At 36.6% G+C, this 15,156-nt stretch overlaps 1 protein-coding gene across 1 annotated transcript in view; it reads right to left on the bottom strand.

Moving 5' to 3' along the window:
• Window positions 1-315: 315 nt before the first annotated feature.
• LOC107103123 (neurexophilin-2-like) overlaps window positions 316-15,156 on the bottom strand; it is a 73,121-nt gene continuing 58,280 nt past the window's right edge. Inside the window, exon 2 of the mRNA XM_015402656.1 lies at window positions 316-1,685. Coding sequence (XP_015258142.1) covers window positions 879-1,685 — 807 coding nt within the window. The 3' untranslated portion in view covers window positions 316-878. The remainder of the gene's footprint in view (window positions 1,686-15,156) is intronic.

The following is a 15,156-nucleotide window of genomic DNA, read 5'->3' as shown; positions in this document are numbered from 1 at the left end:
TGACATCCCTTTTGCAGCAGTCTATTTCTACAAGTATCAGCAGTTTCAAAAGAAGAAAACATTTAATCAAAACTGTTTCATGATTGGTTTCATGTTAAGATTTAGACCATAACCAGCCTCATCCAATATGTTTCAAAAACTGAAATAGTGTGTCTCTGCAGAAAGTTTGAATATACGTTTGTCACCAGAGGGAAATACGTCTTAATTCATAATAGGGGCTTTGCGGAGTTAGATAACGCTCTACACAGCTTGTGCCAACCAATCATGCTTCAAGCAATAAATGAAAACATTCAGTCAGTGAGAGACAGACAGTTAAAGAGATTTTAATGTGCTTCTTCAAACAGTATATTGTATGCACATCCAGCATAGCATTTCTCATACATATAACTCTCTTATATCTGTGTGTTGAAATGTAGAGCTGAGAGGATGATTAACAGTCAGTCTACCATAACATTATGTCTGCCACACAGTGATGGCACAGCACAGCTGCCTGAGAGGCTCAGTCTGTACTCAGAGGGAATAATACCCTTTTGGGCTGTTTTTTAACTGAATTCTCCAACTGCAGAAAGTAATAACACAGAGAAACATAGATCTAAAAACAATAAACTCTGCTGGGGATGAGTACATTATTTACAGAAAAGAAAACATAAAAACTAAGGTTAACAAATACAAAGTTGGAAAATATATCAGAGAAATCCACCGTTTCCTATACAATCCATAGCTCTGATTATACATTATTTATATCTGCAGTTCACATCAGTTCGGAGGGGAAGGAACCCCTGTGTCTCCATCATAATCAATCGTTTCATAGTCCTCTTAATCAATGAGATCGTGAACATTGTTTTTCTTTTCCTTCTATCCGCTTGAGTCTCATTAATTTATCCAAAATAAGGGCGCTCACTTTGGAAGTTGTAGTCCGGACACACTTTTTGAACTAGCTTGTAGTCGATGCTTAAAAAAGAGATGAAGATGCAGATAACCTTGAAGGGTTTGGCACAGAGCCAGGCAGCATGAGACTGAGTGTGCTCCGTGAAGCAGGTCTGAGATGGATCGTACAGGCAGGGTTTGGATTTCTTCGACCTGTCGGTTTTCTCGTACTCAACCCGACAGTTGAGGGTCTTCCCCTCTTTGGGGTCGATGGTGGCCTGCCGCGTCTCCTGGATCTGGACGTCCTGCTGGATGTGGGGCTGCAGATGCTGCTGTGGTAGAACCTCAAACTCCACCACTTTTGATGGAGGTACGATGCTTACAGACACGTTCCCAAGGCTGGACGAGTTATGGCGGAAGTAAACGGTAAATGTACCGTTGATGTGGTCCACAATCTTTCCTGTCACCATCAGGCTGAACTTTACGGTCTTAACGCTAAAATAGAAGTCTCCCCAGCCGAAAATCTTCTTAGTCTTCATGTTGGTCTTTAATGATGGCTTACGCTTGGAACGGTATCCAGTCTGATCCAGTAGCAAGGACTGGTTCCGACCTAAATCATAGGGGTTGAAGAAGTTGTAGGTTGGTGGCTTGGACTTCAAGGGTTTCTGGTCAATGGATGTAGAGAAAATGCGTGTTTGATAGGGAGGTTTCACAACTCCACCAGCTGTGCCCCCCCCCATGCCATAAGGTAGAGCCTTCATTACTGAGCCGACAGGACTCAGCTCTGAGAAGTCCACTTGCTTCTCCAACCCTTGGACCTGAAAAGATAAAAGAAATAAAGCTTTATTAACAATTTCAGAAGCCTAGTCATCTATTTTGCGTCTGAATGCAAAAAATATTTCATTATTCAAGATTTAGAACTGCTGTATAACTGCTGGTGCACTGAAATAGTGAAATATTGTATAAAAGTTAAATAAGAGTCAGTAAGAGTAATAGATAAATCCCTGTTAGGCGGATGTTACTCAGAATAAATGGAAAGTTTTCTCTCTAAGGGATGCTAGAAAAAATTAAGAAATTTGTTTTTATTTGTTTATTTATTGGAGTCTTTATTTCGAGGTTCCCAAACCTTGCTCTTGTTATGCATCTGGGCAGAACCTTTTTCTTAAAAGGTGTCTACCAACTGCTGTGTGATTAGCAGAAACATAAAGCATGAGAGAGCAAAGAGCACATTATGTGATTTGAGCCTAATCATGCTAACAGTGCAGCAGTCAATCCAACAAAAGTATTATAACTTTTTTTTAATAAATACAATTCTTCAAAACAGAGATTTATAAAACCTGGGAAAAGGTTCCACTTTCAACTTTTAGGGAGTTACAAACATCTTAGAGTTAAAGACTTAATAAACTCTTTATAAAGACAGTTAAAACCCTGACTACAGATTTTACAGTTTGAGCTGTTTTAAATGATTGAGATTCACTCTTGAAAGGATCTTGTTATGTGCAGTGGTTGGTTTAACTTCTGCTTTATTCCCACAGTCCAAAGGGTTTGCAGAAAGCCTTTGACTCATACTCTATTGGAGACTTATAAGCAACCTTGAACCTCAGTTAGAAGTGGGTTCTGATTTTAAGGATTGATGACTGCTCTCTCAGATATGTACCTGTGACCAACCCCACTTAAAAAAGGAAAGAAACCCTTAACCAACCCTTGTTTTAATTTTAAACCAAAGTTTTAAACCAAACCCAAAACTTTCTGAACTATACAGAATTAAAGCACAAAACATTTTAGATTGCAGATTAAAAGCTGATTCAAAAAGATGTTTTTTTGCTGCAGATCACTGACCAAAGCCAATGAGGGCCTTAGATACATTTCATTTTCAGCCCTTTGAACTATCAAAAAAAAAACAAAAAAAAAAACCTCTCCCCTCATTTTGCAAAGATACGATTATTATTTCAATATTGCTATATCTCTGGCTTACGGTTGAGGTGGCTCAAGTACAGCTCTTCTCATATCAAATGAGCTGAATCTGTAGTTTATGTAGCCTGTTTTGATATTATTTTGCACCCACATCTGTCACATGTACATGTTGTAAAAAGATGGTGATCAAGTTTGGCAACTTTGCTTTTGCTACAGGAACATTTTCCATTAAAAAGAACGGTTTTCTTGGGCATTTTAATGCTTCTCAATTTCCACCGTACTACTGGACTAAAGCAAATTACAAGCAGAGACAAGGGTGTAACTTTGTGATGAAAGTTGGTGGGAACTATAAGGGTGGTGGCTTATGCACCTACAGTTACTGAATGCAAACTGAATGCTTTGACTAGGTTCTTGTATTGTCCAAAAATGAACCCAAACATATTTATTTAATGCTTTCCCATTGCTGAGAATGCAAGATTATTAAAACACACTGACATTTATATTTATAGATAGACAGATCTCTCTAAGTGCATTATTAATAAAGTTCTCAGAAACATCAGCAACATTAATAAAAAAATACTATATATATAGAAAATACTAAAAAGAGCCAATACCAATCTCAACAGCAATATATCATGCATTATTAGTATGTACACAATTTCAATTAAGAAGACTGGCAATTTTTTACATAACAATGTATGTATGTACATATGTACGTAATCATCTGTCTGTCCATCCGTTCATCCATTCATCTGTCTGGAAAAATATGAAAAACTGAAAACATCAAATGTGCAAATTATAATTCCTAGGTATCAAAAACTGTTAAGCTGACATTATTGCTGATGGATGGATGGTTTCCCTTTCAGCTGCAACAGTGATTATCCTCCTTCACAAGCAGCAAAATCTAATTAAGAAAATTTCCCCACATATTGTTGACAGTCAGGTTTTGAAAGCTAGATTTTTTTCTCTATTGCTTGTGCTTCTTATATTTAAATTTTAAGAAAAATTTTAAGACTCTGGTTCTATTGGCGGCACAAATATTTCTGAGTCTTGCTGAATTGCAATAGACAAAAACATATGTTGCATTTCAAATATAGCATAGTTCTTTTCTTGTAAACTTTTATTGGATGTTGCATATCCCAGTAAATCTGTCCCATCTTTAAATCTGCAGCTGTCCCTGCTTGTGTCTCTGTTCTCTGCTGAAAAATCCATTAATGAAGCTGCCTACTAATATAAGATGCCAGAGAAACTAATTTTTAAGACTATTCTGCTTGATTTAAAAATCTCAGCAAGATGTTCATTTGGGATATCTAGAACCTCCGCAGTATGGTTCTGTTCGAATTGCTGTTTTTAACTGGTAAAGAAGAACACAACATATAAACGCAATGTTTTGTCCAACTTACTGCAAGACTAACTTGCCAAGAATAAACTTAAAATCTGTTGCTGTTTTGCTGTAAAAGCTCTGTATGTCAAACTAACAGCTTTTTTGGCGGCACCTATATGTTTAACCAATCTGTCTCTTAACTTTTACTTTAGCATATATCAAAGTAGCTGCTGGTGAAAAGTCACTGTGTGGTCTTGTGTGTTGTCTCTTCTCCAGTTGTGTACGTAGCTATGTACGCAGTAAATAGTGACCGGCAATCATGTTATTCATGACAACTCCAAGGAGGGACTCAGGAACAGGAGAAGAGAGAAAAAACAGACTGAAAACGCTCTGAACACTAATTCTGCCCCTCTGGTAAGAAGAAAAAAAAACCAAAACCCCAAAAACAAATCTCATAATTATGACTTAACTATGAGATTGTTCATATTTTTTATTTATATTTTCTTCAGAGTGGCAGAAATGGGCTTCCATAGTACACAGACAGCTGCACCCATCCCGAGTCACTGTTGGCTGAAGTAAATGAGTGGAAAAGAAAAAAAAATAGTGGAAACTATTAGTGTGGATCCTCCTCAGTAGGCCAAAGTTGCTGGGGACATCTCTAAACTAGTCCTGCAGAAAGTTACACCTGAGAGCAGAGATCAGAGAATGGATTTTGGAAGGGATATGGCCCTTTTTCATTAACCAGATACTCTTTAATGGAGCATTTTGTCAACGGGGATTTAATCATTTAAGATACTATTATTGATTATTTTTATTAATAATATATCATTATAATCATTATTAGATTATTAATATTATATTTATTATTATTAAGTATGAATTATTATTAAGATATTTTGGCTGAATTCGCTTCATAACATTTTTTTAAATCTTTTTTTTTTTGAATAGCTTAGATTTTCTGTAAAGATAAACTATCAGTTTAAAAAAATTCTATATCTGTCTACAGCTGTCTAAAGTGAAAGAGCCAGCAATTCCTTCATACAAAATAATATTTAAGGCTTATAAATCATTTATGCTCTGGGGTAGAAGTGAAAATAATCACAAACATCCTGGATCACTAATAAGACCTTTGAGAAATGAGACACATCTTCACTGCACGTGGTTTTATGCATGTTTTTGTCGTGCATCTTGGAGACACCTACGGAAGCCCTGAAAAGTAAGAGAAAAAAAAAAAATGTGGAAAAGAAAAGTTTGAAGTTTTTTTTTTTTTTTCCTGCCCTGAATTGCAAGAGAAAAAAAATCTGGAAAAGAAAAGTTTGAAGCAGTTTTTCCTTGTTTTATTTTCTGCCCAGAAAGCCCATAAAAAAAAAAATTTATTAACTAAAAGGCTAATTTTTCTGTTCTTGTAATACTTTATTCTACCGTTAGAGGTGTGTACATAATTAGACAGACAGTCACTGTTGCCTGCACTCTTCATTGGCCTTTCTGACTGTATAGTTTCAAGAATCAATGTCCCAAAAATATATTAGATTTTTTTAAAGTTAAAAAAAGATACAAATAAGGTTTAAAAGCTGTGTATTCTTGGCATTAGGTTAGCATATCAACCTTTTATTTTTATGAGCAATAGAGAATTAATTGCAGGGATGATCCAGCATCAACATCATACTGCTTTTTCTTTGGATCAAGACTGTATTTCCCAGATATCCTTAGACTTGCTGTCACTCAATGCTTATCATAAGTTAACTTAAGTTAGACATTGGTGTTGTAAACGATGTGGCAATAATTGAAATATGAATCCTTAAATTGTTACATTTATTTATGTTTTAGTTATAACAGCTTAATGTAACATTGATGGGGAACTTTTTTCTCCACAAACACAACGCCAGAAGAAAAAAAGTCCTGGTTTTCTAAGGCTTTTTTTTCCCACCATCACAATGAAAGAAAAAAAGACTTGGTTACATTTCTATGTGCTTTTTTTTTTTTTTTTTCTCCACAAACACAATCCCAGAAAAACAAAATCCTGTTTGAAATTTCTAAGTCATTTTTTTTTTTCTGAAACAAGAGAGGAAAACATTTTTTTTTACCAACTCATTTTTACTAAGTGTTTGTTTTTGTAATACATTTTCTGTCTATCAAAGGGATGCTGCTTTTATATTTCTTTACATATATAAGACAAATAACAAACAATGTATGATATTATCAAACTATTGAATATTAACCTCTCGAGACTGTAGACATAATCTAGAGGAATTGAAAACATGCAACACAGGATGAGACTTTAATTGAAATGCATGTTAGGGTTTAAAAGAAAATAACAATTTTGCTGTAGCCAACAAGTTTTATTTTTCTACTTTTTTTTTACATGTATAAGATCAATAGCAAACCATGTATAGTTCTAGTGTTTCCAGTTCCATTCTACCCGATTTACTCTATCAGGAAGAGCTGCAAGGGTCACCTCATTCCATTCTTTTTATACCTCACACTAATTTCATCTCCTCAGGCATCACAGTGGTTAGATCTTTTTGTCTCTCATATGCTGAATTCAAGTAAACAAAACCGTCTATTTTTGTTAACACACTTTAATTTTGTTGTCAGAGTTGCTCAGCAGAGCAAAACAACTGTGCACGTAAGGTAATAGTTGTAGGTCTTTGTACAGACAGCTTTTTGCCTTTAATCCACAGCCAAGGCAGTTATTTGCAGGGTTGATTGACTGGAAATCTAGGCCTCCTCTCTTTTATGTCTCATCAATCACAGCCATGCCACTGCCACCCCAATACACACACCCACACACGCAAACACCTAGCAAAAGCACACATGCAGAGTTCTAGCTCGAAGCTGTCATGAAGTGACAGCAAGAATTATTACAACTATTTAGGGGGGTTAGGTGCTCTTCCCTTGAGGATGCTTTTGGATTGAGTTATAAACTATTTTCTAGGTGATAAACAGTCACATTCTAAGACAAAAACAACTTTTCAAGATGAAAGGATTGAATCTTTGAGTGCTCTCCTGTGAGGACAGTCTCCGTCTTCCCTATCCAGGGCAGGGTAACCATCCGGCTTAGGTTAGCCTCATTTTCATCAATCATTGACCCTAATAACAGTCAGATATTGCTACTCATTGAAGTAAAAGTACAGCGCTCAATACAGGTCCTAATGTATTCAGTCATTCAATTAAACCCTGCCTATTTCTGCTTCCCATTCATTAACATGGCTGCAGAGCAGATTTCTTGGTGGATTGATTGGATGGAAAATAACTGAAAGTTTATTGACCACTGGAGAGATGAATTGCAAACTTAGGAAGGATATGATAAATGACAAGTGACTGGAATAATGTCTTACTGCAGATTTTTAACACACCCTTATTCCCTTTTGTGCCATGATGGAAAGCTCAAACAGAGGTCTTGCAATTTTTAAGCCGGCGAATGTGCGGCATGAGCCGACTTTGGCATTGACAGGTAGGAATAAGCCTCGGCTGACGGCAGGAAAAACATCAGAATATATACAGGAACAAACAGTGTGCACAGTGCATGCAATATGGGGACTTCCTGTGAACGCGCTGTCAGCAGTGCTGTCAGCTAGCTCCATGTGTTGCCATCTGTCAGGGTAAAACTCTGCTGGTGCAGTCCTAATCATTTCTCTGGTGTATGACGCAGAGCTCGGAGTAGCATAATCATCATAATCCTTAAACATCTTCAGGAGCAACATCTCCACGTGAAGTGCAACCTAACTTTCAGGGTCAACTGGAAAGAGCTGGAAAAGAAAATGATTTTGTGATCGGGTCTGAGGTTGATGTAAGTCTGAGCGAAGAGGGAGAATGAGAGTGTTCACGGTCAGCAACTTTAACAAACATTGACACAGAGGTGGTGGTGGTGGGGGTTGAGCATGGAGGAAGGGCCTTTTCATTTGTGGCACGGAAGTAATAAAATGCCAGCAGAGACCAATAAACAGATGAACTTTCCATTAGCATAAATATGAAATTTTTTGTGCCTGACAGTAAATCCATTTAAAGGGTGAGGGTTTGTTAGAGGAAACATATCTGATATTTTCTCTTGACATCAAAATCGATAAGTTATGGACTTTTAGAAACAAGGAATGTTTGCTATAAGGTCAAATCAGGTTGCAGCATCCAGGAAAGATTTGGGGAATAAAATCTTGTGTTTAGGTGCAAATCAGTTAAGTTACAATAACTGAGAGGTAACTTTCAGAGTGGTACCCAGAAGGGTAGTGTACTCAAGACCACACCAACCAAGAAGAAGGAGTACTGAGACAGAGACAAAGCCAAAAGCTTTAGAGGCCTAGACCATATAAGGTCTTGGTCTTGGCCTCTAAATGTCTTGGTCTTGTCTTGTATTCTATACTCTTTGGTCTTGCATGGTGTGGTCTTTACTACAACACTACAGCAGGGTACTGTTGACATGATGAATCAGCAAAAAACGAGTTCAGACAAACAAAGAAAACAATAAAATCACACTGAGGAAGATAGCTTGCTGTTGAAATAAAAGTTTTATGAAAAAGTGTGGTCAAACACATCCAAACAATGTAATAAAGATAAAAAATAGATTTAGGAAGAAAGCTAGATAAACTAGATTTGAATGATTTACATTTTTATACAGTGGCAACATTTCATTTGATGTGCTCAAATTGACACCACGTTGAAAGAAAATAATAGTGCAAAATAGCTGTACACATTAATGCCTGACTCATTCTACCTTAACTTATTTTAAACAATTAAATGTTGCATCAATGTTAACAACAAAAAAATATTACACACTGCCCCCCATTGTGAAGTGCTGCAAGGGCTGAGTTGGGAACTGTAAGAATACAGTGTGTTAAAACATGGTAGTGGGATTTAATAGGCAACAGGTTAACATTTTTGGTCGTTTGAAAAAAGATCAATTTAGACAGTTGTTTACCTTGGTTAAATCATCAACTGAGTGGCAGTTCTTAGGTGTTTCCAATCTATGTTGGTCAGTATTTTTCAGCAGTTGTCTAAGAGAGAAGCAGAACTGCCCAACAGAAGGGAAATGTCAGGACAAAGCTAATGGATGAACAGTGGGAGTGAAGGCCGGGTTTAACAGTGAACTAATGTGTCTAAGACTGTAAGAGAAGGTTATGTTGGTTGTGATAGAAAAATCTCACACTACACTAAACATCACATTCTGTTGTTATGGGACTGCCTCAGAATATTAGGACGCACTCTAACACCAATTACCAATAGAAATAACCTACATTGGCCATATCAACATTGAAACTGGACTACAGAGCATTTGAAGGAGGTTAGTTTCTATGATGAATGACCCTTCCTATACATCACATAGATGACTAGGTGCATGAAAATGTAAAAGCCATACTATGCTGCTTTGTAAAATCAGGGGTCTTCCCTTCCATTTAATTTTTTTGTGGAGAATATTTATTTGAAATGTACATTTTGAACACAACTAGAAAAACTGAGAATAAAAGCTTATGTCGACATGGGCTGCATGGCTGGTTTGGTAGAGAAAATTTTATAATATTTGTGAATTATGCTTGTGCTCTGAGGGCTGTCCTAATTGCTCACTCCATTCACCTGTCTAACTCTGCCCGGTTGTTCATTACTGCTCATCTAATCCACCTGTTGCTGCTGCTTCTATTTATGGGGCTCAGTCCCAGCCATTGAGGCTGGATTATTGATGCTGATGCTCTTGCTGTTCTTGTTCTCAGGGGCCAGTGGAGAGAGGTTTTTTTAGCATGCCATAGTGTTCCTGATCCATCTCTCATCCAGTGAGTACGTCTATTCCTGTCTGGTCTTAGTGGAGAGAGCAGTTTTTTAGCGTTCTGTAGTGTTTTAGATATCCTGACCTCTTCTGCCTCTCAACCACTTAGCCTGACTGTTCCCATCTGAATGTTCTGCCTGAACTATCTGTGGACTCCTGGAGCCCCGAAACAGCCTGTTTCTGTTCTCATCGGTATCCCTGACCGGGCTCCAGACTCCTGGACTTCTAAACCTTCCTGGTATGATCTGATTCACAGACCTGACTCTGACTCCTGTTTGTTCTGTGGGGCAGCAGCATCTGGGACAATCTAGGTGGCACTCCACCGCATCTCCTTGGCAGCCCACCAATTGGATCCTACCTTGCTCTATGGAGATGGACTGAACTGTTAAACCAGGTTACTGGCTCATTTGGATAATCATCCTTTAGATTATCTTGGTCACTAGTAATGGGTGGTGCCCTGCCCTAGCCGTTGATAACGGGATCCACAGCCCAATCTTTATTTCAAGAAATGCTTTGAGTTATGCCACTGTCCATCTCGCCTTGAACACTGGGTCCTTCTGTCCTGTGTCGTGACACTTTCTGGTTAGCATATGTTTAGGAATAGCAGTAACCAGGGTTTGTCCAATACGCATCATCCATTAACGTAAGTTTTTCTAAAGTGACAGCTGAAAGAAATTTTGTTCTAATTGAGAGGGTTTTTCACATTCTCACGGGAAAAACGTAAATAAGAGCAGAACAAGAAAACATAAAAAAAGGTTCTCCCTAAAAGGTTGAGGCAGACCTCATTTTAGGTCTGACAATATACTTATGTTTTTGGCTTTAAATCAAACACAAAGGTTTTTGTTTGTGGTTTAAACAATAAAATAACTGTGATATTAGGAAAACCATCAGAAAAAAGCTGAAAGATTCACATAAGTCCTCTGTAATAGCAGTCTGAAAAAACTCCCCACAGAGACAACGCTTTACACATGTTTAACACAGCATTAGTGTGAATATTCCTGTTTGGTTGGATGCTGGAGGAAATAACAGCAGAAAGGGAAATAAGTATGGTGGCGGAATTATACATATGTATGATACAGGCAACTCAATAACAGCACTATCATAAAAGGAACAATCAGATTACTGAGCTTGGGAGATAGAAGGATATAGTGAAGAAAATGTTATTAGTGAAGAAGAGAGCGGAGAAGAGGGGAGGGTAAGGAGATCTTGTACATTTTCTTGGAAAGGAGAACATGAATCATCTTATAACTTCATTTGTAGCTTCATAGGAGCAAAAAGCATACTTAGTTGCTGCCTAGATGGAAGGCCTATAACTTACTTGGAAGTACATGCGAGAATAAAATGTCTGTTCAATAAGAAGACTGCAGCAACAGCAAAGATAGTCAGAAAAAAGTAACAAGACTCACCTTACTGAAAATAGAGACTAGTTTAGAGAGAAAAAGATCCCTGCTGATTAAATAAGGTCAAACGAGCTCCACAATTGACTGCTGAAAGCTGATCTCACACATATCCCCACAATTAAGGTCTCTTTTCATCATTAAGAATGTTTTGGATCAATTGTTAACACCGCTGCTTCTCCTCTCACTACTTTCATACTCTCGTTATCCTGTATCTGATCTCCTGTCTGCAGTTTGCTCAATCTTCCATACATCTATAACTTCCACACTTTCCTGATGGCAAAATATTTAGAGAAAATTAACAAGCTAGTTCTTCAGCAAACATACGAGTCCCTTTCCTATGGACGTATGTGAAGATGAGAGCTGCTTCTCTTTGAGTGCTCTCTGAGGCCTATTCTTTTGTTTAATTCGAATTTTATTGGTGACAATCAATTCATTTCTGCCTCTGCTCTGGGGTGCATTGATCTGCTGTCACACAGAGGAGTCAAATGTACAACTCCACGCCTACAACACTACAAAACCACAAACTCTGATTTTACAGCTTGGTTTCATGTTTCAAGAGCTTTCAATTTTTGACTAAGACACAGGCCGTGAAGGGGTAAGATGTGCAATAATAATACAAATTCATATATAGTAAAAATCCTTCTAATTCTTCAGGTTTTTTTTTTACAAATAAAAAAACATTGACATCAAGCTGTTTTTCAATATTTGATGCTAAAATGTAATGCCAGAAAATGTAATGTGAACAACTTAACTTTATTTTATTTTTATGGGCCTGTAAGATAGTTCACAGAAAATAATGAATCTAAATAAAATATCACTTTAAACACCAAATAAAAATATTTTAATATTAATATTTTAATATTCATATTTTATCGAATTGAAATTGAAACTGAGCTGTATATCTATAAATATTTCCACACCAGAAGAGAACTTAGTTTTGCCTTTTTTCTGCAACCTAATAGGAAAAATTCGTTTCAGAACTTTATCATTTTGCAGTCACATGGTTTACAGTCATTGTAAACAAATTCCAGATTTAGGCTATTATATGTGATGAAGGTCAGAACCTCATATTTAAACATTAACAAACCTTTAGAAGAAGAGAAAAGATTAGTAACAAATCTTGTAATCTTAGCTAGTTTAAGCAAACAGCCTAATTGCATCACAAATGTTGTTTAACGGTGATTTTCATGTACGCATAAGTCTGAATATTACAATAAAGCTTAGAGTGCTATTGCTGTAATGTTCTCAGCTCTGATTCCCGCTCTGATCACTGATTTCATACACCTGCTTAGCTCCGCCCAGTTCTCATTACCCCCTCATCTGATCCAAATGTATTATTAATAAACAATCAGTGTGAAAACCAAAAGCTTAAAATAACATTTCTATATTCTATTAATGGAATTATATGGTTAGCTTTGGTATGTGTCTCAGATAAAGATAAATATTTACCATTAAGAAGTCATTCAGAATCTTTTTTGTTTGATCATATTTTATCTCATGATATTTCTCAAGTGTTGACATATTCATATAAAGATCAGAACCACAAACAGTGAAATAAGATGTGTAAATATTTAAACCTTTTATTAACAAATAAATTAATAATGGGAGAGATCTGGGCACTTTTATCATTAATCATCCTCATACTGTATCATCAACCTTTAACTACAACGAGAAATAAAATGATGCACAGTAATTAGATAACATGGGTATCAAATGGCTCATTTGCAGATGAGAAATGGTAAAAAGGTGTGATGTCTACTATTAGGGGAATGTTCCACCACCTACATTCTGACTGAAAAATCTGAGAAAAAAAGAAACAAAAAAGGAAAGAATTATTCTCTGCTTTACTTGCTTACTCAAAAGGCTGTTTATGATAAATCCACATTAACTCGGTCTCACTCTAAAATGTGTACAGATTCAACGATATGAGATGGAGAAGGCAAACAGGGTGCATTGGCTAACATCAACACATGACAGAACAGGAAACTGGAATAAAACCCACAACTTTCCAATTGCTAGATAATTACTCCTCCTATGGAGCCAGTTACATCTTACACTAAATTAGTGTCACAGTGCCAGCTATTTTTGCGAACAAAAAGGGTTTTTATGTAGTTATCTGCTTTATATACACCATATTTCCATAATGTACACATTTGTACATTATGAAATAAAAATTACGAATACATACGTTTTCTAGAGTGGATAAAGTGCAACAAAAAAGGCAGGAAACATTCATCTAGATTTGAAAGACCAAAACAATTTTATAATAAAACACAAATGAAAAAGCAAAACGTAAAATATAAGATTTGTTTAAAATAATTGATGATCACATGTTATCATTAAACCAGTTAGCAAATCAAATGAGTTTCTCGTTATTCAAACTAAACATGCAGGATAATCTCCTTGATTTTAAATTCTCAGTCAAAGACAGTCAGCTCCAGGTTATTTTAACAGCAGGCTTTTGGGGTCCTGCCATGTTAATAACAAACTGTATTTTCAGACACTGCACAGATACCTTTGTATCTGCTCTGCGACCCTACAGTCCAGCTATATAGTTTCCAGCACTGAAACAGCCTAAAGCAACTTTCACTGATCCATTTTATTGGAAGAATCTGGGCCTTTGGCCACAGCAAATTGCTTCTGGAATTTTGACTACTTCATTCTGTTCAGTGGAGCGAGACCTGAACTGCCCTCCAGGGATTTTTTTTTCTCTCTTTTTAAAAAAGTCATATTGACTCTGTTTAATCGCTTCTTCATCAGACTTTAGACATTTAACATCCATTTGGATATTTTGTAATACCGTTGGTTTGGGTATTTGGTAACATGTATCTTTTTGAGTGTGTCTTTAGTTTGGCTCACCCAGGTTATGATTCAGGGGAGAATCTGAGCTGTATCTAAATAATCACATATTCTGAATAAGAAGACACTGTATGGTCAAATGTAAGTTTTTATTATTATTATTTTATCAAATATTTTTTCATTTTTTCCTCCTTACATGAATATGTTTTGTACACGCAACCTCTTAAAACAGTATGAGAAAGTCCAGGTGATGCTTTCAGGACTTTGTGAGGGTCTGATGGATTAAGTCATAAACAAGTTATATAAGGATAAACCCTGGGTGCATTACACCTCAGTGCTGCTTCCTTGAGTGTAGAAAACAAGATTATTCAAGATGGTTGTGAACCTAAATAAATGTGGTTCTTTATTTCTGCAATTTCTAGATACCTGAGAACCCCATGTTCATCTCTTCAAACAGTTGTTGCCGGCGACCCGTTTTAAAGCATTTACAAATAATAACTCAGAATGCATAAAAATTACACTGGTAAAATGTTTATCAATATAGACATGTTGGACATCGTTGGAAAGCTTAGATTCTCCAGAAATCAACCACCCAGTTCATTTTATGGACATAGCGAGCAGCAAAGTACAATTATAGCAGCATGTCAAAATGTAGCATGACAACGCAGCCACAACAAGCAAGCATTTCTTTATTAGTGCTGTTAAAAAAATACAACTTTGAGTCATGTGTGAACTGATGCTGCTTGGGCTTGATGTAGCTTGGGTGTTTGACTCACCCAATGTTCATGTATATATTCAGAAACTAGATGGTGTTAGCTTTCAAATAACGTATCACACATGTAATTTGGGCTTATAGTTCCTCAGTTATCTGCTTTTCCATTTGGGTATGCAAAAGAGGCCAATGTCACAGAAATAAGGTGGATATTAAGAGATTAAAAGTTAACAGCATCAACATATCTGGCTGTTAAACCTTCCAGGACAGAGAATACAGGAAGATGTTTAACTGAACAGGAAAATACACTCTGGGCCGGATTTATCAAGATCCAATTTTGCGTTTTTGCGTGCAGTAATTTGCGCTCGCAAACTGGAATTTTGCGCGA

This window comes from Cyprinodon variegatus, unplaced genomic scaffold (genome assembly GCF_000732505.1).
Source record: "Cyprinodon variegatus isolate N-32 unplaced genomic scaffold, C_variegatus-1.0 Scaffold34, whole genome shotgun sequence".
Classification (NCBI taxonomy): domain Eukaryota; kingdom Metazoa; phylum Chordata; class Actinopteri; order Cyprinodontiformes; family Cyprinodontidae; genus Cyprinodon; species Cyprinodon variegatus.
The sequence above is the reverse complement of the archived record's forward strand: the minus strand, read 5'-3'. Positions and strand labels throughout refer to the sequence as shown.